General features: G+C 49.7%; 1 protein-coding gene across 1 annotated transcript; it reads left to right on the top strand.

Annotated features, from left to right (window-relative positions):
- Positions 1 to 1,054: 1,054 nt before the first annotated feature.
- Positions 1,055 to 21,147, top strand: KCTD10 (potassium channel tetramerization domain containing 10; the record flags this gene model as incomplete). Its single annotated transcript, XM_084253206.1, is given in 9 exon segments — positions 1,055 to 1,522; positions 1,702 to 1,799; positions 1,801 to 1,846; positions 7,390 to 7,603; positions 15,308 to 15,477; positions 18,349 to 18,435; positions 18,738 to 18,790; positions 20,010 to 20,205; positions 20,923 to 21,147. Coding segments are annotated over 9 exon segments (1,557 nt in total).
- Positions 21,148 to 22,824: the final 1,677 nt, after the last annotated feature.

Genomic DNA, 22,824 nt, shown 5'->3' with positions numbered 1-22,824 from the left:
GTCTTTACTGTATTGTCATAATTCAGTTAAGGAAACAAGAGGATATAGGTGGAAAAGATTAGGAAACAAGAGCTTGGTGATAATCAAGATCTTTCGAAAAGGAAAATGTGTCAGGTACCCACTGGGTATGAAGTCCTTTTTAAGAGATCTCGTCTAGTAAGAGCAGCAATCCTATGAGATCATTTAGTATGTCTCCCGTAGTCCAGGTTGTCTCCCAATAAGGGCAGAGCCAAGATAGGACTCTTCTCTATTTCTATAATCCCAGGAGATCTGCTCAAAATCAGTCTTTTCGGGATGAGGCTAACTTCACAGACACCTAGGAAAGAGCATGGCACTTTAGCAAGTATTGTCCTAAGATGAAGCGCCATAAATACCAATTGCTGGCTGAGTTCACGAGGATTCTCCCAGTATGGTGGGAATAGCTGGGCAGCAGGGTTAATAATCACCACCATTTGTTAAGAGCAGATCATGTACCAAACACAGTGCAGATATCTACCAACCTGTCTCTTCAACAGCTCTAGCAGGTCTCAACAGTCAAATTTCTTAAGAATAGGCAACAGGGCTTAGATTAATAGTAATAACAGCTGTCATTTATTGATGGCTACAGCTTATTGAGATGGGGATATTCTCAATCCCACCTTCACATGGAGTAAATGAAATGTAAAGGGGCGGGGCACGACTCGCTGGAGGTCGCTGGGCTCCTGAATTTGGACCCATCTCTAACTTCAAAGCAATTATTTATTTGTAAGTCAAACAACCAAAACCCTGGGGCACACCCCCCCCGCCCACTTACAGAACAGCAAAGAAAAGCTGAGAATGCAAGGCTGTCAGTGAAGCTAAACTGGAAATGACGACCAAGTTTTTCTTTATTGATATCAACACCAGCTGCCTTTCTTAAGAGCTGAGTGTTGGGCACGGCACTAAAACTTGTATTATACAACGTTCTTTGTGAAGCGAGCTAAGATCTCCATTTTACAGGCGGCAACTGCGGCTCAGAGAGGTGAGGGAACTCACCCAAGGTCACACAGCGAGTGAATAGTGTTCGAATTCCGATATGGGTGACTCCTGCGGCCCGGCGTCTTTTCTCGGCATCAACAACCACAATAACAATCCTTTTACACCCAGCCATCAGTCCACTTACAAAGGCCTATCACCCCAAAGAGAAAAAGTGGAAGGGGCCACGGAGCAATCCCCTGGAGCCCGAAAGCCAGCCCCCAGCAGCTGCCCCTCCAAACAAGCGAGGTTGAGACCCGGCCCAAAAGCCACCTCCCTCAAAATCCCCGGCCCCACCACCCGGAGTACCCACGACCCTGTTCCCACTCGCTACCCGCAGGGTGTAGACCTTTATCCGTTCGAGGCCCCAGCGCTCGTGGTCGGGGCCACAGCTACCGCCGCCTCAGCCCAACACCCCCGAGATCTGCCAGACCCGGGGCAGCGGCCGAGGCTCGACCGCCATCTTGCCCCGGGGTGCTGCCTCTTAGAGCTCCGCCGGGAAGCAACTATCCAGTTCCGGAAAACCACAGTTCCGCAGAGCTTCTTCGCCGGGAATGAAAACCTTCCTGCGCCTTATTCTCCTCTCTGCGAACATTCAGGAACGGGATAAATGCCTCGGCCAGCTGGGCGGAGAGGCAACCCACTCCGGCAGGGCAGGCTGCAAGGAAAGCCGCCCGCCTAAACCTAGCGGCACAACGGATGCTTTAGGACGGTGCGCTCTGCGGGGCGGAAGTGGGGTGTGAGCACCGGAAGTTGCCTCCCCGGCCCGCCTCCGCCCCCTGCTCGCGCGAGCTGGGTGTTTCCTGCCTCTCAGTCCGGGTGTGGAGACTCCGGCGTCCTCCGACTTTTCATGGTAAGGAAGGCGGTGCCGGTCGACTGGGGGCTCAGGGCGACCGAGAAAGCCGAGTACCGGCAGCGTAGAGTGGGGCGGGACTGCGAGGAGCGGGTGCGACGAGGGACTGTCGCGACAGGGGAGAGGCGGTTGGGAGAGTGGATGGGGGCGAGGTCACGGGTGGGGGAAGGGCTTTGGGTGGAGAATTGGGGGTCCTAACTGTTGGGGATCCGGGAAATGGCATTTGGGCTTGGGGAGGAGATTTGGGGGGTGTCGGGGGTTGTCGCAGTCTTGAGAGCTTCTTGGAAATGGTTGTGAAGAGAACAAAGGGATGTCATTGGGCACGGACTTTGGGGGGGCGGGTTTGGAGGGGTGTGAAGGGGAATGGGTGGGCCGTGAGAGGTCGGGTGGGATTCCTTGGCGCGGAGTGTTGGGGTTTTTGGAAGTTTGTGTTTGGAGTCGCTGGATATCTGGGGAGTTTGGAGATGGGGCTTCAGGTGCGTCTGACCCACGGGCGAATGGAGAAAAGAAATGGAGGGAGGATGGGGGCGAGCGGCGCGCGTTCTATGCCTGGAACTCCGCGGAGGGATGCCAGGTGCCTGAGGTCAGAGGACCATCTCCTCCGAGTCCAGCGCCTGGGGACCTCGCTAGCCACTTCCGTTGAGGCCCAGAAGGCCACACCTAAGGAGCTAGGGAATGTCTCCCCCAGCTGCGGGCAGTTTCTGTTTGCTTGGGCTCCTTTAGGGGTCTGTTTCTCGTATAGCTCCTGGAGCAGGAATAAATTATCAGCACAGACCTTCCCTTTACTTGTTTGCGCCAGGTCTCTTCCCTAGAAAGTGCAGGCTTTCGGGAATACCCGTCCTAAGTACAGTGCTGGAGAAAAAACGAGTCTGGCAATCTGACTTTGGACGCCACTTTTTGCATAAAAAAGGACCACCCTTGGGAAAGAAGGCTGACCCCTGAGCTCCTCAAACTGGCCCCCAGACAAGCAGGAAAATCACCTGGCGACCTTGTTAGGAAGGGCCAGATTTTTAGGCCCTACACTGACTACTAAATCAGGCTGGGGGTGGGGCCCATCAATCTGTTTTAACAAGCCCTGCAGAGGATTAGAGTGATTTTAAAAATTTCTATTATATAATGAAATGGGCATGGATTGAGAGGACCCATAACTCTGATTCTTAGTTCTAATTGTTGAAATGGTCGATAGCTTGAGCTATCTCTTACTGCTTAAGAAATAGCAGTAGCTACCCTATAAATCCTGTGAGTGTTGAATGTAAAATAATGCTATAGTTATGTGGCTGGTTGAATATTGTTTGGTTGCACAAACTAAAGCAGCAGACTTTTCTGAGTTATAGAAATACTTTCAGTTTGGGGAAGTTTTATAGTTAACCTCAAGGTAGCAACTCTGAGGTATAGCTGGTGAAAAAGACAGCTTTGTGGCTTTCAGTTCTGGCTGCATGTTTAAATCACCTGAAGAGCATTTTAAATATTGACCTTGCCCTTCCCTAATTCTGATTAAATGGTCTGGGGTGAAGCCCAGGCGTCAAAACTTTTTAGGGGTGTACAGCTGATAGTAGTACAGCAGGGAACCTCTGGTCTTAAGGAAAGCTTGAGGGACAGATAGGAAACAATACTAACGTCCAGGTGCCAAGTACTTTAACATTCATTCTTGGAGGATTGTATGATTAACTCTTCATTTTACAAATTAGGAAGCTGAGGCTCAATTAAACCGCATGTCTGAACATCACAGAGGAAGGAAATGGTGGAACTGGGACTGTAGTTTGCCAAACTTGCTATTCAGCCTTACACACACTTACATGCAGGCATTTCTACAGAGGTTGTATAGAAAACATACAAGGATAAGGGATTTGGTGCCCTTTTCCTATCTTACTTGCCTTTCAAGTCAATGGTTTTCCTCCTTGGTCTGATTTTATTTTTGAAAGCATGCAGAGTGGTGCTTCCTGTCTCAGGCTCTGAAATTGTGAAGTTTGGTTTTGATGCTTAGGGTTTTATGTAGTCAGGAATTCACTAGGCCAATAGAGTAAGACATTGGGGAGCTTCTCCAAAACCATGAAGTTAATTGTAGCATAATTAAGCCATTCAGAACTCTTTAAAACAGGAGCCTTCAACTTTGCACGTTGGCATCACCTAGGGAAGTGAAAAATTCTGTGACTCTGGCCAGTTATATCAGAATTTCTGTGGTTAAGACCAAACAGTATTTTTTTACGTAGAGCACTGCTGTTTAGAAACAACTGGAGGGACATGGGAAAGAGAGAAACCTTGACATCCATTTAACTGGGTTGAATATTTTTTTTGATTGAATTGAATCAGTAACAAACTCCTCAAATATTAATTACCTTTTCCGCTTCTTGTATTCAGTTTTGCTCTCTCCTGTTCTACTGCCCCAACCTCATTAGCAGTGAGATCAAACCTTTGAAATCAGTTAGAAAGCATGCTTCCAGTAGGGGCGGCCCAGGGTCCCCTTAGAGAAGTTTGGAAGCCCGCTGTGAACTGCCTTGTGTTCTCAGCTCACTGTAACTTGGGCTCAGGGCCATTCACACAACTGGAAACCTTTCTCCGAGGACCTCTCCTACACCCTTTGGAAAGGTAGGCTCTGGAAAGGTTCAAAACTTTGTCTATTCTGAAGCGCCAAGCAAGGTCAGGAAGGTTTCTGCCTTTATCCCTTAGAATGCAGTGATGTCAGTAGAGCTGGAAACAGTCTTCAAAGAGAAGATAATTTGAGACTTTGAGAGCATTCTCAAATGATCATAGTCTGAATGTTTCATGCCTCAGTGTTTGCTCCAAGCTGGGAGCCCTGCTGAATGCACTGTGCAGCCCTCACAGCAACCCTGGAAGGTTGTGCCACTGTTCTCCCCTTTTGGTAGACGGGACTAGACTCAGATGACTGACCCAGACTCCCACAGCAACTTTAGGGCAGGGCCAGGGCCTGTCTTCCAACCCCAAGCCCTTAGGCGCACAGTGCCTCCCATCTTTTTTCAGAGTTTTGTACTTTCTGAAGATGGGGGGGGGGGGAGTACAGTCCTTTTTTCTCAGTTTATATGTCACAGTTCCCTCTATAAACCAAGAGTAACCTTTGATAAAATCATGGGCTCCATGCCAGCAGGACTTGCCCACATCCTTCACTTCCTCCATCAGAGACACTTTGGGGAGTGACTGAACTTCTCTAGGTTGTGGTATCCAAAATTCACAAAGTGGGAATAACAATAACCATCTCCCAGAATTGTTTGCATTTGAAAAGGTTGTAGTGGCAGTAGAAATGAAAACAGTAGTATCTTTGGGGGGGGGGGCGGGATTAGGCATGTACGTGCTCCCTGCAGCCAGGAAAACGTTCTCCAGCTTGATTGGAATGGGGGACACACAGATGCATATATCGACCCAAACTCACCAAGCTGCACACCTAAAACATACTTTATTATATACAGATATCTTAGAAACAGTATTGGAAAGCAAACAACAGAAAAAACATGAAGTATACTTTGACTTACACCATAGTTGCCTTACAAAATGCTAGACCATTTCCAAAACATTTCCCTGAAAAGGGTACTTTAAAAAATGTTTTCCCTTTTGGAGCAAATTTCTTTATCTCCTTACACCACCCCTCAAAAGAAAGAAAACCCCATAGCTGTACACCTTTTTTTTTTTTTTCCTCTTGAGGTCTTCAATTTTTTTAAAAAAAGTTTCTGTTCCCATGAGCTGCTAGAATCCTGTGGACAAAGGGTTTTTCTTGGAGAAATGGTTGGTGCAAACTGTTAGTGTTGGACTCTGGGGACTGGCTTCAAAGGAGGCCTGGAAGAGAGGGTCACTGCTTCCTGTTGGTCTTTTTCTTTTATGTTTAGCCTCAAGCCACAGAGACCCCAGGTGAGCTAAGACTGAGCTTTTGAGAGTGCAGTTTTCACTTGAGGAAGCAGGGCCGGATCCTTAAGAAAACACTTGTTTCCAGGAGGCCATCCTTCCTCTTCCACTCTGCAGGGTCGGTCCCCCCAGCCGGTGGTTTTGAGGCCACTGTTTAGAGGGGTGGAGATTGAGAGGGTTGGCTTTACCTCTGCAGTTGTCACCCATTAGTCCCTTATCTCCTTAAAAAAATAAAATTTGTGTTTTTTGCCAAGTATAGAAGCAATGGATACTCCTTGTGGAAAGTCTGGATGAGACAATATGGCATAAAGATTTTGGAAAAATAATCCCTTTTTAATAGTAAGAAATATTTTTTTAAAAATTCGTGCTGTCAGTTCCTTCCAGCCAAAACCACAGGAACATACCTCTAGTCAAAGTTGGATTTTTTTGTTGCCTTGAGAACTGTGGGGTGTCTCAAAGGATTTGGGCTTGCGCTGGATGATTTAGGGGAGGATTTGGGCAAGTGGGGCTTGGCTCTGCATTGGATGCTGTCAGGAAGCAAGGCTCGTTCTGTGCCTGGGTCTCAGTAACTCCTGGTTTGAAGGTGGGAAGAATGAAATGGGGCTAAAGCTCTCATTTGTGAAGAAGCCACAGTGACTCATGAGCCAGGATAGGGAATGTTTGGTCATTTTTGTGTTTGGGACAGTGTTCTTGGTATTCATCGGTGTTCAGACATGATTACCAGTGGCTCTGGTATGTGTCTGGACCTGGTGAGGTGACCCTGTCCGACGGCGGTGCTTGTGACCTCGTTCCTGCTCCCGGGAAAGCCAGAGGCGCGCTGCAGGCGCCAGGCCGGCACCGGGCCGCGGGGGCTGCTCTCCCAGCGCTGTCCCAGATGGAGCAAAGATTCAGCCAATTCTTGACCGTCTTCTCCAGCTGTAGCATTTTAGCTGGCCACTAAGGAATGTTCTCTTTGAGGACACGTATGCCCACATACCTCTCGCCCCCCAGGCCTGCCCAGATCAGGCACTGCTTGCATCTCTCTGGCCGAGACGTCCGTGGGAACTGGCCGTGCTGCCGGGAAGGCGCACAGGATTTTGCTGCTCGGGTGGTGCCAGTACAAAAAGTCTCTAATTTTGAAACGACTTCTAAGGGTTTTTCCGCCTGCTGTTTGGTCCTCAGAAACACCTTTCCCCTAGGGAGTGTTTGGAGTGGCGGTGGGAGCGCACGGAGCTTCATGAAAACTTACTGCATGTGGAGTTCAGCCAAGGTGGTGCTTTTAGTTGTTATCAGCGGCAAGAAGGAAGCAGAGACCTGGGCGTGTGTTTAGGATGGAGCCAGGCGTTGGTTTATATGGGTAGTGGACAGAGAGGAAGTCCTCGTCGTAGGAGTTCGTGGTGTCCTTGGGCCTATAGGATAAGCAGGCGAGGTCAGTGCATGAGGCTATCTAGGTGTGGAGTTTGGGGCAGATTGCCCCTCCAGGGGCAGCCAATAACCCCGTGTGCCCCCCGTTGTTACCCCGCTGCCCCAGTTGGCCTTTGATTTTAAGAGACACCAAAAATCCAGATTTTTCTGGGAATTTTTCTAAGTTGTCAGCATATACTTGGATTAAGCAAAACAGAGCTCAAGGTCAGATTCAGCCCACAGCTGAAAAGAGGTAAAGCAGACCCCGTGCCCTGACCCTGGTGACGCTCTGTCTTCTCCCCTGGCAGGAAGAGATGTCAGGAGAAAGTGTGGTGAGCTCAGCGGTGCCAGCGGCTGCTACCCGCACCACTTCCTTCAAGGGCACGAGCCCCAGCTCCAAGTACGTGAAGCTCAATGTCGGCGGCGCCCTCTACTACACAACCATGCAGACGCTGACCAAGCAGGACACCATGCTGAAAGCCATGTTCAGCGGGCGCATGGAAGTGCTCACCGACAGCGAAGGTAAGGCTGCCTCCTGGCACTGGGGCTCTGCCCATCTTGAGGGCTTCATCCTGGTTCAGAAGACCAGCACTCGCGGGCAGTTGAGCACACAGCTACAAGGTTCCAGTGGCGCTCAGTGCTGTGCTCACGGTGTGCGGGGAGCCTTGAGCAGCGGGGAGACCAGATATTGTCTGGAGTTTGTGGTCAAGGAAGGATTCTCTGAGGAAGTGACATTTAAACTGAGACCTAAAGAAAGATGGGTCACAGTCAGCCACAGTGACTTACAGTCTGAGTTGATTTGCTGTGTGACTTGGAGAAAGTCACTTGACCACTCTGGACCTCAGCTCTGTAAAATGGATGCTGGACTAGCTGCCCTACTTGGTTCCCTCCTAGTTCTCTCAACAATGATCCCTGTGGTTCACAGAGTAAAACTCAAGTGTGAGGCATGTGTTTTGTCTAGATCCTTGTCATCTCAGGCAAGGGGTCCTGACAGACGCACCTGGATTTGAGTCACTGCTCCCCAGTTGGTGTCTGGTGATCCTGACCAGGTGGTTTAACCTGTTGATGCCTCATTTTCCCCAGCTGGTGAGATGGGTACGAGGATACCCTCCTTGTGAGGCTTTTGGTGCAGAATAAGTATTTAATTAGTACCTGTGTGTTCTGTGTACTCTTTTTTCTTGTGGAGAGTGGTATTAATAAAAGGCAAGAGACTATTTAAAGTGGTTTTCATATAACTACTCCCTACCCACCTGGAAAAAATCTAAGCGCACCTGGCAAGTGAGGACATCCTTCCCTGGCTGGGTTATAGGGTGGCTGGTGGCATGAAGTTTGGCACGAAGTTTTAAAATGTCCTTCATTCCTTCACCTAAGAATGCTTCAGACCAGACCACAGCCTGGTTTGACCTTCACTCATCTGTTTTGTGCTGACACCCCTACCTTTCCAGAGACAGTGGTTCCTCAGAGGAAGGGCAAGTTGACACAGGTGGGGCTGAAGGCCCAGAGCCTGGTCTGTACTGTTCCTTTCCCACCCTAAGAGGGCTGCCTCCTGCTTGGGTGTTTCCCTCCACATCCTGGAGGCCAGGCTGCAGGACTTGAGATTCTGCTTCCCTGGCTTCCTGTGAACTCCAGTTTCTGGCCCGGCAGCAGCTGCTGCAAATGAAGTCGGTGCCCTAGAGCTGCCTTCTGTGTCTCACCCAGAAAACGCCAAGTTTTTTATGAGTGGGAGGATCCCCTTTGCTGTGCCACACCCAGCAGTGCCTGGGAGTATTTGTGGAAATCAAGACAATAGCATCCCAGCCACAGAAGGAAGGAGACCTTATCTGAGAACCCAGGATGGTTGTGGCTTGTCTTCCGCCCTGCCCAGTCTCTGGTGGGGCTCAGGAAAAGCGCCCAGTTGCTTTGGCTCCTTGAAAGCCCTGGCTTCCATGGCCTGCCTAATGCCATATTGCAGAAGGGGCTGTCCTTAGACGCCCCCACATCCCACTAGGACCAGCGCGGGCAGGCTGCTCCGGCCAGAGCAGCTGCATAGGATGTCATCCCGGTGCTCCTGGGAAATGCCGAGAAGCATTGCTGTCTTTGGGCCTCCAGACCTCGGCTGTTTTCATTTTACTAGAACTCTAGCCTCCTGCCTCTCACCGAAAGCCCACAGTATGGCATTTTATTGGTGTTAATTTCATTTAAGCCTCACCATAATCCTTTGGGGGTGAGTGCTGTTGTTACCATTTGATAATTGAGAAATCCAGACTCAGGTTGTGTTTACAAAAGCGATGGGGATGGGCAAGCTACTGAATCCAGGACTCACTGGCCTTTTGCTGTCTGTGGCTTGATGGGGGCCCAAGCCCAAGTGTCATAGTCTTAGGGTTTAACCGATACCTTTGTGCTGCAGCCCCTTTGGGGTCCCATGATGTCCTGGGCTGTCAGACTGCTGTCTTGTCTTCTAGCCTGTGCTGTGCCAGGTGGGGCAGTCCCGTCTCCCTGGTGAGTACCCCACCAGGGCCTGACTAGGCAGATGACTGGCAGAGCAGCTCGAGCACAGGCACTCTGAAGGAAAGAGCAGCGGCTTGTTGTGGCATAGAAGTCTCTGCAGGAGAGATTTAGAGAATACAAGAGGCCGGTTGCTTCTGGGGAGGGGATCTGGGTGGGAGTGGGAGACTGGCGGAAGACTCTGTGCCCTTGTCCGGTGGGAACTTGTACTTGTGTACGTCATTCCTTCAGGGAGAACGTGGGTATTGAGTGAGAGATCTGGGTTTGAGTCCTGGCTCTGTCAGGCGGCAACAGCCAGAGCTGATATCTAGGAAGCGATTTCTGTGTGCCAGGGGCTGTGCTGATGTAGGCTCATTGTGTGGCTTTGGCTGAGTGACTTTCTCTGAGCCTGTTTCCCTTTTGAATGTGTGAACAAGACTGCTTTTTTCAGGGTCATTGTGTGGATTGGAGGAGGGCATTAGAAAGCACTTGCTAAAGTGCTGGGCACATTGGAAGACTAGGTAAATGGGGAGTGTCCCATTATCGCTGGCTTTTGCCTGGGTGGGATGTAGGGGGACAGGAAAGAGCAGTGGGGGGACAGTGGAGAAGCTGCGAGTTGGGGGAAAGTGGTCTGCCTTGGCTTTGAGGGGCGCGTGTGCTGCAGTTCCAGGTGGCCCGCGAGAGAAGTCTTTCCTGAGAGGACTGGAGTGCTGGCAGTGTTCCCAGACTCCCTCCCAGGAAAGGCCAGTCTTTGCAGCCTGGAATTCTTCCCTAGCCCCCGTGAACACTGTCATTGGCCATGGGTTATGTGGATGAGTTATGCGGTATCTGTGGTAAGAGGAATTCCACCTAGCGCTCACCTGTAGGTGTCGGGTACAGTGCTTCCTCCTTTGGTGGTCTCTGGGCTCTTGTTAATGTTTTTGGAATGAGGGAGTCTATAAACTAGGTTAAATCATTAATTTTATCTGCAGCACATGTTGCCTAGAAAACCAGTGAGGAAGTGAGTGTAAAAATATGGGGGGGGGGGGGGCGGGCGGGGCTCCCTGATGGCGCAAGGGGTTAAGTCTCAGCGATGTGAGGCTATCCCGCAGCCACTGCAGCACAAGTTCGATCCCTGGCCAGGGAGCTGCCCACATGGCGCAGCAGACCTCTCCTGTCTCGCCCGCTGCTCCCCTCAGCAGTGTATTTCAGTCATTCTGCCTGTTCTGTTCCCCACTCTGTCTCTGGTGAATCCTCTCACTCCCCGCACCACTGGCCTGTACCCCAACTCTCGTATGCATAAAAAATAAATCTTTAAAAAAAAAATACGTGGGAAAACTATAGTAGCCAGCAGTTTCCTGGAGATCTCCAGACCTTTTGTAAAACCCTGAAATACCTTGAGATCTTTTAAATTGTGGATGATGACAAATTCCTTTGTGCCCCAACTTGGACAATGAAGAAAACACTACTGGATTCGCGGTGCCTCTCTTTACCATCTGTTTGCCTCTCTTCTTCCTGAGGTAACCTCTAGCCTGACTTTGGGCTCACTCGTTAGTTTTCAGCCTTGGCTGCACAGTGAGACACCCCTGGAGTCCAGTCCTGATCCCCAGATCCCCCAATGAACCAGCTGCACTGGGCAGGATGTGTGGGCCACGGGGACTCTTAGGAGCTCTCCAGGGCCTTCTGATGTGCAGCAGAGGCAGAGAACCACTGCGGGCCATGAGTAACTTTAATGCAGCTGTCCCATGGTTTGTAGCATTTTTGCTTCTGCTTTACTCAGAAGGATGCTTTTGAGATGGAGCCATAAATAACTAGCTCTGGCGAGGACATTTCTATGGGTGGGGTGAGAGGTAGAGTGTTCCATTCTAGGACTCCGCAGCACGGTCTTCTGTTGACAGGTATCTCAATGGCTCCAGCCTTCACCAGCAGGAAGGTCATTGTTCTGGAACACTCTCCCTCTGCAGTGTGCATTTCCCTGGGGCAGTGCTTCCTAGGCTTTGCCACATCATGGCACACAGAGAAAAACATGTTTTCGCTTTGTGAGTAGAAGCCTCTAGACTCCCCAGCCCCCACCCTTCCACCTCGGGGTGTGCATTAGGGACTGCAGCATTAAGATCTTACCCACCGCCGGGAGCTCTGTCCTGGAATTTACTCTGAGGAGGTTGAATTGAGAGTAGCATCTCTGGCTTGTTTAGATAATAGTGGTTGTGTCAGTTTACGCTCCTCACTGCGCAGTCTGAATTTTTACCAACACTGGGTGCTGCTAGACCTTCCAATTGTTGTGGTCTGGTGGTTGTGATAGGGTGCTCTGCTGTTGGTTTAAATTCCTAATTTCTAATGCATTGAGCATATTTTTATGTTTAGTGGTCATTTGTGTTTTATTGTCTAACTGCCTGATGCATCTTATTTACACATTTGCACATTTTTTTATTTTTTCTTACTGCATTGTAGAAGTATATGTTATAGATCTCATTTTATTGTCGTTCTGTGTTGAAATACCTTCTCCCAGAAGATGTCTTAGCTTTTTTAATGTTGTCTTCTGATACCTCAAAGTTTTTATGTTCTTACAGTTAGGTTGCTGGCTAGTATTCAACCAGGGATGAGTTTTGATCCCCAAGGGATATTTGGCAATGCCCAGAGAGAGTTTGGGGATGGGCACTATTGGTGTCTAGTGTGTAGAGGCCACGGGTCCCACTCAGCACCCTGCAGTGCTCAGGACATCCCTCCATAACCCATTATCTGGTCCGAAATGTCGGTTGGGCCAAGCCTGGAGATTCTGGTTCCAGATGAGGCGACTTCCTAGAATCTGAATTTGTAACAAACCTCAGATGACTTTTGATTAGGCAGGTTAGGGAGCCAGAAAAATACCAGTATCGATACCTTGGTATGGTGAGGGGAGGTCATTGAAAGCTCCCAGAAGGCCAGGGGTTTGGGGAAGAGGAAACACATGGTGTACTGTTGGGGCTGGGAGGCCCATCCCCTTAACCCCCAAGAAAAACCCTGATGGACCCAGAAACCACACAGAGTCCCTACTGGGGGCCGGAATATACACCTCTGGACACTGCTGCTGCTGCTGCCCTGTCCCCCAGCCCTGATAAGATGGTGAAGGGCCTTATCCTCAGAGATCTAATTTGGGTGTTGCTGGCAGACTCGGCATTGTGCCGTATGCTTCCCGTACATTCTCTTTACGCCAGCCAGGTGGGGCACCTTTCTGGAAGAGGAAAGTGCTGGACAAGAGGTTCAGTGAAACACCCATGTTTTCCAGCAAGTAGCCACGGAGCTGGGTTCCTGCGCAGGCCTGCACTGTGACTGCTGTGCTGTGTCTCTCACAGCCCCCCAGAGCCAGTTGGAGCCTCCAAGTCTGCACCCCTCCTACTCTGTGCTCCAGCCTTGCCAAAGATCCACCAGACTCCAGGCTGCCCTGACTGTACAACCTTCCTAAGTATCCCTTGTGGCCCACGGCAGCAGGAAAGACACCCTGTAGGCAACGAACTGCTTGACTTGCATTTGCTTTTCTGCATGCTGAGCTGACTATTTCAAAGGGATATATTCCTGCTTTGAAAGCAACTAAAATATTTTCAAGTCAAAATGCTAATTGAAACCTCATGGAGAGTGTGCCTGGCTCCTTTGCCCTTATTTGTCCAAAGTATGATTCCTTCACCACAAGCATTTCCTGACAGCATTCTTGAGCTGTAGCCCAGTGTCACGGTCTGCCTATTCGCTTATGGAAACGCTGGGCTGTCACTCAGATAATGATTTCGGGGACCTCACTCGCTCTGGGAGCTGCATAGTCCAAGCGTCAGAGCTGTGGATGGTCTCTTCCCAGGGCAGTTGAATCAGTTGCTGATTGTCCTATAGACTGAGGTTCTGCTTGTCTTCTCAGTTCTGGTGGAAGGCTTCTTCCCGGGAGTGTCTTGTTCTTTGTGACCTGGTTCTGCCTCCTCCACTTGGGAATGCCATTGAACCTCTCCGAGCCTCTGTTACCCCCCTGTAGAAAACAGGGAATGCGCCCCCCCGCCCAAGAGAACAGTTGGGAAGGTAACACTGTCTTTCCACACCTGTCACTCATGGGAAGAGAAGCACTGGCTGCAGGGTAACGAAGGCAGTAGCTGGTGTGGCCTGCGGGCCGGGTGCCATCTGCACATCTGTTCTGTTTGACCTAGGGTGGATTAGGGCCATTTGAAAATAATTAGTTTACCACTCACAGGAAAATCTGGATTTCTGGCTTTGAGTGGAACATCAGAGGCTCTTGCGACCCTGGGCTCATGCTCCTGCTGGACCAGGATTAACTGAAGCAGGAAGAGCCCCTCTCCCCAAGGGCCCCTGCCCGCCTGCACTCACTTGTGCTCCTTGCTCAAGGCCCTGCAGGCATCCGAGCTGGGTAACACATGCTGAGTCCATACTTTGTTGTCTTGGGCTGTAGATGACCGCCGTGGGCTGACACCCCCTAGTCCCTGTCGGGGATGCGACTCACCACGCTGACTCCCCTGGCCATTGCCGCAAGGAATGCCAGCGAGCGCAGTGAAGCCGCTGACAGGCTCTTGGTAGGACTGGCTAGGTTTGGGGGGTGACTCTTGACTCAAAAGTGTTTGCTGCGCTGGACTTTTGTTGGTCTCTACCACTGAGCCAGGGCCCTGGGGTCTGTGGAGGAGTTGGATCAGGGCCCAGGGGTGTTAGGGATGGGAATGCGGGCCTCTTTTCCCAAACTGAGCAAAAGGAGCAAGAAGTGGGGGCGTGGAACTACTGACTCTTATTTAAACCTCCCCTCTGCCCTGCATGTTAGTGTATTCATGCCTGTCTTGGGGGCAGGAGACTGTCCTGTTGGTGGGGAAGTCTGGGACTTCATTGTCAGGGCCTGGCTGGCTTCTATTGCTTCATCTTTTCTATGGGGAAAATAGAACTTGTTTGTTCCATCCTACCTCTCTTGTTGGTACCTCCTCTTCTTCCCAGGCTCCAGTCCTGCTTACTGCTCCCAAGGACATTGGCATTTCAGTAAGGAATTTTGCAGACCCCTCTGATTTCTAGTGGAAGGACCGTAGGCCAGCAAGGAGGTTGGAGAGGACATCGAGAAGCGCAAGGGGTTGCCTGCCTGACCCTGTCCTAAGAAGTGCTCGCTGTGCCGGTTCTGGTCAGTGGTTAGGACATTGTTCCATGTCTAATAAAAGCGAGTCCCACCTCTCCATGTTAGCCTGAACTGCGTGAGGCCTGGGTCTCCCTGGTTCACTATTTTGTCTCATCGCTGCCACTCGTCAGTAAATATTTGGGAGTTAGAAGTGGAACTGTCCATGGGGTTGCTCGGTGTTTGGGGGCACCCTCACGAGTCAGAGGTTGCAGTGTGTTTTCTTAGAAATGGCTGTTGTTTGGAAGTCTGAAAAAGGTGAAAAGTATAATAGAAAGGAGTAGACATTTTCACCTCCAAAACCTATCCCCTGTCTTTAGGTGTGGTCATTTGGACCCCTTTTATCCAGATGTAGGGCACTTTGCCCCTGTGGGGATGTTACTGTCCAAGGGATTTTTGGGGGTACTCTGGGTGTGCTTCTTAGGCCTCAGGGCCTGGGGTCGAGTCCAGGGTGTGGTTGCCACTAACCAACAGGGCCTGCTTATGTGCCAGTGCTGCCCAGCAGGGCCTCGTCAGCCCTTTGCTTGATAGCCGGGCAGGTGGGGCTGCAGCTTCTGTGATCTTACTTTCCCCTGGAAGTTAGAGGAAGCCAAGAGACACTCCTGTTCTCCTCAGCACCAGAGAGCACTGTGTAAGGAGCCCCCCCCTTCCTCCTTCCCCTGCAGGCTGGATCCTCATTGACCGCTGTGGGAAGCACTTCGGTACGATACTCAACTACCTTCGTGATGGGGCAGTACCCTTGCCCGAGAGCCGCCGGGAGATCGAGGAGCTGCTGGCAGAAGCCAAGTACTACCTGGTCCAGGGCCTGGTGGAAGAATGCCAGGCTGCCCTGCAAGTAGGCATCACCCTTTCTTTTTTTTTTTTTTTTTTTTAGAGGCATGTTTTCTTTCTTTCTTTCTTTCTTTGTTTTATTTTTGTTTATACATGCACTGGGTACAGTCAGAAGCGCGGGAGGGTGAGAGAATTCACCAGAGCCAGAGCGGAGAACAGAGCAGGCAGAAGGACCGAAGTACACTGCTGAGGGGAGCAGCGGGCGGCAGGAGAGGTCTGCGCGCCATGTGGGACCCTCCTCTGGTGGCCGGGGAGCAGCCGGGGATCAAACCGGCGCCGCAGAGGCTGCGGGCATCTTCGCAACCCAGCGCTCAACCGCTGCGCCACCGGGGAGGCCCCATCACCCTTTCTTGCTGTATGGATGGGAAGGCACCAAACCCACCCATCCTCATTACCTCCCTCTGTTGAAGAGGGCAATTCTCCCTCACTGAGGGGCTGTGAGAGTAAATGAGCTACCCTGGAGCCTCCCCACTTTGGTCTGGGTGACCCTGGAAAGCCTTCATTTCATGCTTAGCCACCAGCTGCTCTGATTTCTTCCCCCACAGTGGTGGGTCATCACATGTGTACACAGAAACCCTTAGTTCTGCCCACAGGCTATAAAACTGGCTTTCTGGGCACATCTTGGGACTTTTTCTTGCCCCATGAGTCACTATTATGAATCCAGAAAAATCTGTACAGACAAACACCCCTCACTTCTTAGCTGAGCCTGAGACAAGACCATTGGGGTCAAATCTAGTGATAACAAACCCCTTTAAAACCAGAATGCTTTTAGACATTGCCACAGCCACTTAATTTCAAGGGATTTTCCAAAATGGCAGCGTATCAGAGGAGTCCCTGAGGTGGTCACAGGAATCAGACCTGTAAATGTGAGGCTTTTGTCTGCCTCCCAGAGCCACGTGTCTGGTCCTTTGCTGGAGCAAACCCACGAGGCCTAGCTCCTCAGCTGTACTTCTGCACGCTGCCGCTACCCTGAGCGTCTGTAAACTCAGTGTAAATCCAGCTGACTGTTGTAGCATCTATTTTATTTTTAGTTTATTTTTATGTTTAAGTAATACATGTACATCATTTAAGAAGTCATAGTATTGTAAGATTAATGTCAAAACCACCATATGCTGTCTCTTGTCCCCAGCCTTTTAAAAAAATTCTTTCAACAGTTCTATTTACTTTCATATTCCTTATACTACTACTAACTGACATGTCAGTTTTCAGCGTTATCTATGCGTTACTGCAGAAAATTAAAATTTTACTCATGCACTGCCGGCACCCCCAGCTGATACTAAACCGACATATATATTCCTTCTCCCATTCTCCCAATTTAGTCATAGTTGTGATTGAGTCAGTATGCAGAGTTTACAGTGTGATGTGTAAATATTGTTGAATCACAGTACGCATAATTCTTTTCTGTGTAACTTTTCAGTTTGCCAGTTACTGATTGCTTCAGTGTTTTGTTTGCTTGGTTTTCTAAATATCTATATTCCTAATTCAGCCCTGAATGTCCAGAAAGATCATTCCTCCCACTGGTATGTTTAGACACATCAAGGAATCTCTTTTTCTTCTTTTTTGGGGGGCATGTCCTCTGGATTCCCTTTCTGTGGTTTCTGTTAGTCTGGGGTCAAAGCTCCAGGACTGACCTTCCAGTTTCTGGCACTTTTATTTTTCTGTTCTGCTCTCTCAAAGGTTTTACCTCTTCAGTGCTTCTGTTGAGTTTTTCATTGCTGCTGTCCTATTTCTAATTTTGAAGAATCTTTTCTTCTCTGAGTGCTCTTTTTTACATTGCATGCTGATCTCATGTCTCTGATACCTGCAGTTTTCTTTCTGCTTTCTTCAGCATCTCACTCCTCCCCTTTTCTCTGTCTGTTTTGGTTTCTCTGTCATATTTAAGAGACTTTCTACATATAATCTGATGATCCCTGGCTGACTGTTGAAATTTAAGAGTAAGACTCTGAAAAGCTGTTTGTTCCTGAGTGGTCCTTTGTTGTCCAGTGGACTTGGCTGACTTTCTCAGTGGGAACCCCCCAATGTCAACATCTGCCAGTCTTTTCTGGAACAGATCAGTTCCCTGTAGAGGAATCCTCTGCTTTCTTACCTGGTGGGTGGAAGCCTTGCTGATTGCCTTCTGGGATCTGAGTAGGGGAATGGCCTGGAGGTGGGGACCTCATCATTTAGTGTGTAGACTGTTCACTGAATCCCCCGGTTCAGAATAGCAACTCAGCCTTTCTTGGCCATACAAACCCCTCCAAGAAAGTGGACTTTTTCCTTGCCAGGCTTGGGAACAGGATCTCTCTGGGGATCTCACCAGTGCTTGTGCTGGCTGCAGGCAGCTCTCTGCTCTGGCACGGTGCCTGGCTTCAGAGCTGTTCTGTGAAGAATCCCCAGGAGTCTTTCCACTTGCTGACTTGGATTTCAGCTTTCTCTTTCCCCTTGGTCATCTGTGAGCTGGTTTCCAACCTCGAATCTTGACATCTTTTGTCTGCTGGCCTCTCTCCTTCCATTCTCTTTCTCCTAATGTGCTTACCCCCCTTTTATTCCTCTGTAATCATGGTAGTGGGGTTTTAGGAGCTTTGATTTAATTTTGTTTCGTTGGCCAAGTTCTGAGTTTATTACTGAGGGGCTTCTAGGCTCTGGAGAAGTGTCATCACTGTTAGTGTGTCCTGAGCACCCGGCACACAGTGGCCCTGGCCAAAGAGCAGACTTATGGAGAACTTTACTCTCTGTCCTCCTCCATCCTAAGTCATTGGTATAAGAATCCTCCTGTCTTCCCAGCTGTGACTGGCCTACCTCTCTTTGCCAGAGCCTGTCTTAGTCTGGCAGGCCAGCTTAAATAATCCAGTGTGGGGCAGGTCTCCTATACTAAAAGCACATTTTGTTCCAGCAGAACAAAGATACTTATGAGCCTTTCTGCAAAGTTCCTGTCATCACCTCATCCAAGGAAGAACAGAAACTTATAGCAACTTCAAATAAGGTAAATTGGAGGCACCCTGGGGCATTTCTTTTACTACCAGAAGTAATGGAGGTTCTTTTCAATACATTTTGAAATAAAAACATGTGTAACAGTCTGAGCAAGACCTGAGAAAGGATTAAGAGTAGGAACCTACCCTAGTGATGTGTTCCCTGGATATTGGGTCACGCCGCCTCCCTCTCGAGCTGGCAAGCTACTCTTGTCTATGCCTCTGGTCTGATGGCAGGCCTCAGCCCCGTGGGAAGCCAGTGGATTGTTGTACCTGCGTTCCAAATAACTCTCTTCTTTTTTCAAACAACCCACAGCCTGCTGTGAAGTTGCTGTACAACAGAAGTAACAATAAATATTCATATACCAGGTAAGGTGTCAGCCAGAAAAGATACCTGCATTCACCAGGACAGCCTCCGCTCACACCAGCCAGGCCCAGCTCCTCTTGTTCTCCTCGATGAAGGCAGCCTGCATGTCTAGAATACCCAGCTAGATGGACAGGTGGATGGACAGATGAGATAGGCTAGACAGACAGTTTTGAGATAAAATTCATGCATACCTTAAACAGTTCCTCCTTTTCAAGTGTGCAACACAGTGTTTTTGAATATGTTCATAGTGTTGTACACTGATCACCTCTTGCCTGGTTGTTGAATGTTTTCATCCCCAAAAGAAACCCTGTCACTCCCCATTTTCCTCCCTCTCCCCACATCATCCTCCAACCCTAGTCAGCCACTGCTGCTGCTGTTTCTATGGAGTTGTCTACTCTGGTCCTTTCGTGTAATAGAATCACAACGTTGCCTCTGGCTTCTCCGACTTAGCTTTTCGCAAGTTTCATCCATGTTGTATGTTTCAGTATTTTATTCCATTTTGTGGATGAATAATATTCCGTTGTATGGACAGACCACAGTTTGACTAACCATTCATCCCTTAATAGGCAATGAGGGCTGTTTCCACAATTGTAAATGATGCTGCTGCAAACATTCATCTACATGTTTTCACATGGCCCTGTGTAGTTACTTCTCCTGGGTGTATACCCCTGGGTCATGTGGTAGCTGTGTTTAGTCATCTGAGGAACTGCCAAACTGTTTTCCAAAGTGGCTTCATCACTTTTTATATTCCCACCAGCAGTATATGCAGGTTTCTAGAACACCTTTTGGCCCTTGGAACGTGTGGCTCTCAATCAGGACCTTGAGGGGTGCAGGGGGGATTTCATGAGTTTACCCAAGATCCATAAACTGCCCCAGGTAAAGTTTCCCTTGGGCATTTTCTTCTGCTACTCGTGGTTTAGGGGGTCTCCAGGTCCCACCACCGAGTGTTCCTGTTTTCAGTGTCCTCCAGCACTGCAGAGCGGGCAGAGGGTCACTCCAGCAGCGGGTTCCATGCTCTGGCTTAGGCTGGAGCCCTTGGACCTGACTTTGCTATTTGTTAGTTTTTGGCCTCGGGCAATTAACCCAATTTTTCTGACCTTCCTTCTGTGAGCATTGGGACAGTAATGCCCTCGTATGGGACGTGAGGTTGAAATGTGATAGTGGACATGAGGGCCCAGCAGGTGGTAGCAGGTGGTCACCTTATCACATGCTCTCTTGCAGCAATTCTGACGACAATATGTTGAAAAACATTGAGCTCTTTGATAAGCTGTCTCTGCGCTTTAATGGAAGGGTCCTATTCATAAAGGATGTCATTGGAGACGAGATCTGCTGCTGGTCCTTTTATGGCCAGGGCCGCAAGATCGCTGAAGTCTGTTGTACTTCCATCGTCTATGCCACTGAGAAGAAGCAGACCAAGGTAAGGGCTTCCAGTGGCGCTGGGTGCTTCACAGCTGCCCTCTTCACTGGCGCAAAAGCAACATAGCAGGAAAGGCTTTAACAGTGTTTTTCTGATTGCTCTTTGTTAAACTATTCTCTTTTGGGCCCTGGAAAGATCCAAGTGTAGATCTTGGAAGCACAGCGCTTTCTGTTGTCTCTGATCTTTGGAACTCTGCCTGTGCTGTTGCTCCCATCCTCCACGTGCTGTCATTTCCCACCACATGGCCCCATCCCATCTCTCATCAGGAACAGTGTGGCCTTGTAGTCATGGCCCACTTATTTGCCAGATGTCTGTTCTCTTACACTGTCCTGGAGTGGCCCTCCACCATCGCAGGGCCTGGCCACTCAGTGGACCCTGTTGGCTTTCTACCAAGCTCTTGACTCCCTAGCTAACCTGGATCCACTTTTCTGTCTTCCTCTCAAAACCATTGCACTTGACCTTCCCCTTGACTTCTATTGCTGTCACATTCTGCAAAGCTCAGTCAGACCCAAAGCACTTTTGGAGTCCATTGGTAACTGAACTTCAGTCCCTTTAAGTCTTCCACTTGCCTGCTCTCCTTGGGCAGTACGCGTGGCTTCCTTTTTAATCATGCTGTACACTTCGTCATTTCCTCTCAATCTCTGAAGAGGAAATCTGGTTACTGGTGGGGCTGTGTGTGATGCTAACTTACCTGCTTTTTATCTTGTGGGGATTCAGGTTGAGTTCCCTGAAGCCCGGATTTATGAGGAGACCCTGAATATTTTGCTCTACGAGGCCCAGGATGGCCGGGGACCTGACAATGCACTCCTGGAAGCCACAGGCGGGGCGGCTGGGCGCTCCCACCATCTGGACGAAGATGAGGAGCGAGAGCGGGAGCGAATCGAGCGCGTGCGGAGGATCCACATCAAGCGACCTGATGACCGGGCCCATCTCCATCAGTGAGCAGGCAAGCCCCGGCCGCCCTGCCCCTCCCTCCGTGCTCCACTCAGATTCTCTGCAGCTCCTGGGCCCTTCCGCTTCCCCTGGAGCCCTGGAGAGACTTTTGTCACAAGCCAGAAGATTGTTTTGATAGTTCAAGGTGGATTGGCTGTCGGTACCCAGGTGATTTGTGCCCTGTTGTTGAACAAGCTGTGTCCGAGGTGTCTCTTTCCACGAGATTCCTGGGAGTCAGGCTTTCGTGGTTCTCGGAGGAAACATGTGAATGGGTGTGAAGTGTATGTGAGAACCTTTGTCTACAGTATTTATTTTTGTGGGTGTTGACAACCTATGTGAACTTTTTGGGTGGTGTTCCCTTCGGGGTTCCGTTTGACTGCTCTGAGAGGGATCCTGCAGCTGGTGGCTGCCCGAGATGTCCTTGTGCTCCCTCATTCGCTTCCCCTGCACCTGGCTAGCTGTCTCCGTGGCTTTGCTAGAAGTCCGTCCTGCGACAGGCTTCCACCTCTAACGCGTGAGGTTGAAACTTGTCGCATGAAGAGACCTAATGAGTTTCGTGCCCCGAATGGTGGTTCCTAGCAGCTCTGGATGCCTGGCTGTTGAAGGGGCATCTGTTGCCACTCTGGCTGTTCTTGGTCTGGTGCCTGCTAGAACCCCATATCTGGCGAGGGGCAGGGCTCTTCTGGCTCAATCCCTGACTGCTGCCCTTTCCAACCACCTTCCCTCTTTGTTGACCCCCACCATGCCCAGGAGCCCAGCCGGCCTGGCAGCTCACAATCCGCTGCTCCAGGGACCTGTTCCTTCTCCCTCAGCCTTATTCCTTGTTCAGCTGGGCTTACGCTGCAAGTGGGTCCCTGCCCTTGCTTCCAAATTAGATGTGCCCCGGGTTCTTTGTCCCCCGCAGCCTGGCATCCCCGCGGGAGCCCACCGCACCAGCAGCCCCCCCATCTCAGGGTAGTCTCCCTGCTGTAAACGCGGCATCAGCTGGAGATCCCCTGTATGTCTTTGCCTCTGATTTTTACACAGGAAGGAATGGCTATCAGTGAGCAGGTGAGAGCATGTGCAGACCCTCTGGGTCTGGATAGTGTCTGCGCAAGGGACATGTGACTGTCAATGGGAACGTATGCTTGTGGGCACAGGTGGCCCGCCCTGGAGCCGACTGTCTGCACGGTGTCGTGTAGGACAGACGTTCTCAGTTACTACCTCCCAGTCTCCTCTGCGCCTGTGAAGGGAGAGAAGCAAGTTGTGACTGACGTGGGTGGTTGAGACTAGACTAGGTAGTTAAAAGGAGAAGTGAGTGTGTGTATTAAGGTAGTGGATGGGTTTTATCTGCTTTTTGAGGGAAATGTTACTGTTTTATACCAAAGGTATTCATGTGGGCATCCTTTGACACAATGTACTCCAAAAAAAAAAAAAAAAACGAGTTTATATTTTGAAATGGTTTTTTACAGCTTAGACTTTATTTTGTAGCCAGCAGCAAAGACTACAATAAAACTTCAAAACAATCATGACTGAACTTTAGAAAACATCTACCCAATGTACGATTTTTAGCCGTCATGTGGGAAACTTTCTTATCAGGCCACCTAGATTTTACTAAGGAAAAGGGGGCTTAAGATGTTTTGCAAATATTTTATACTGTTTAACACCAACCCTGCTGTTTGGGTTGAACTTTTTTAGAATGTTAAA

The sequence above is a fragment of the Talpa europaea genome (genome assembly GCF_964194135.1).
Source record: "Talpa europaea genome assembly, chromosome: 14".
NCBI lineage: Eukaryota > Metazoa > Chordata > Mammalia > Eulipotyphla > Talpidae > Talpa > Talpa europaea.
The sequence above is the reverse complement of the archived record's forward strand: the minus strand, read 5'-3'. Positions and strand labels throughout refer to the sequence as shown.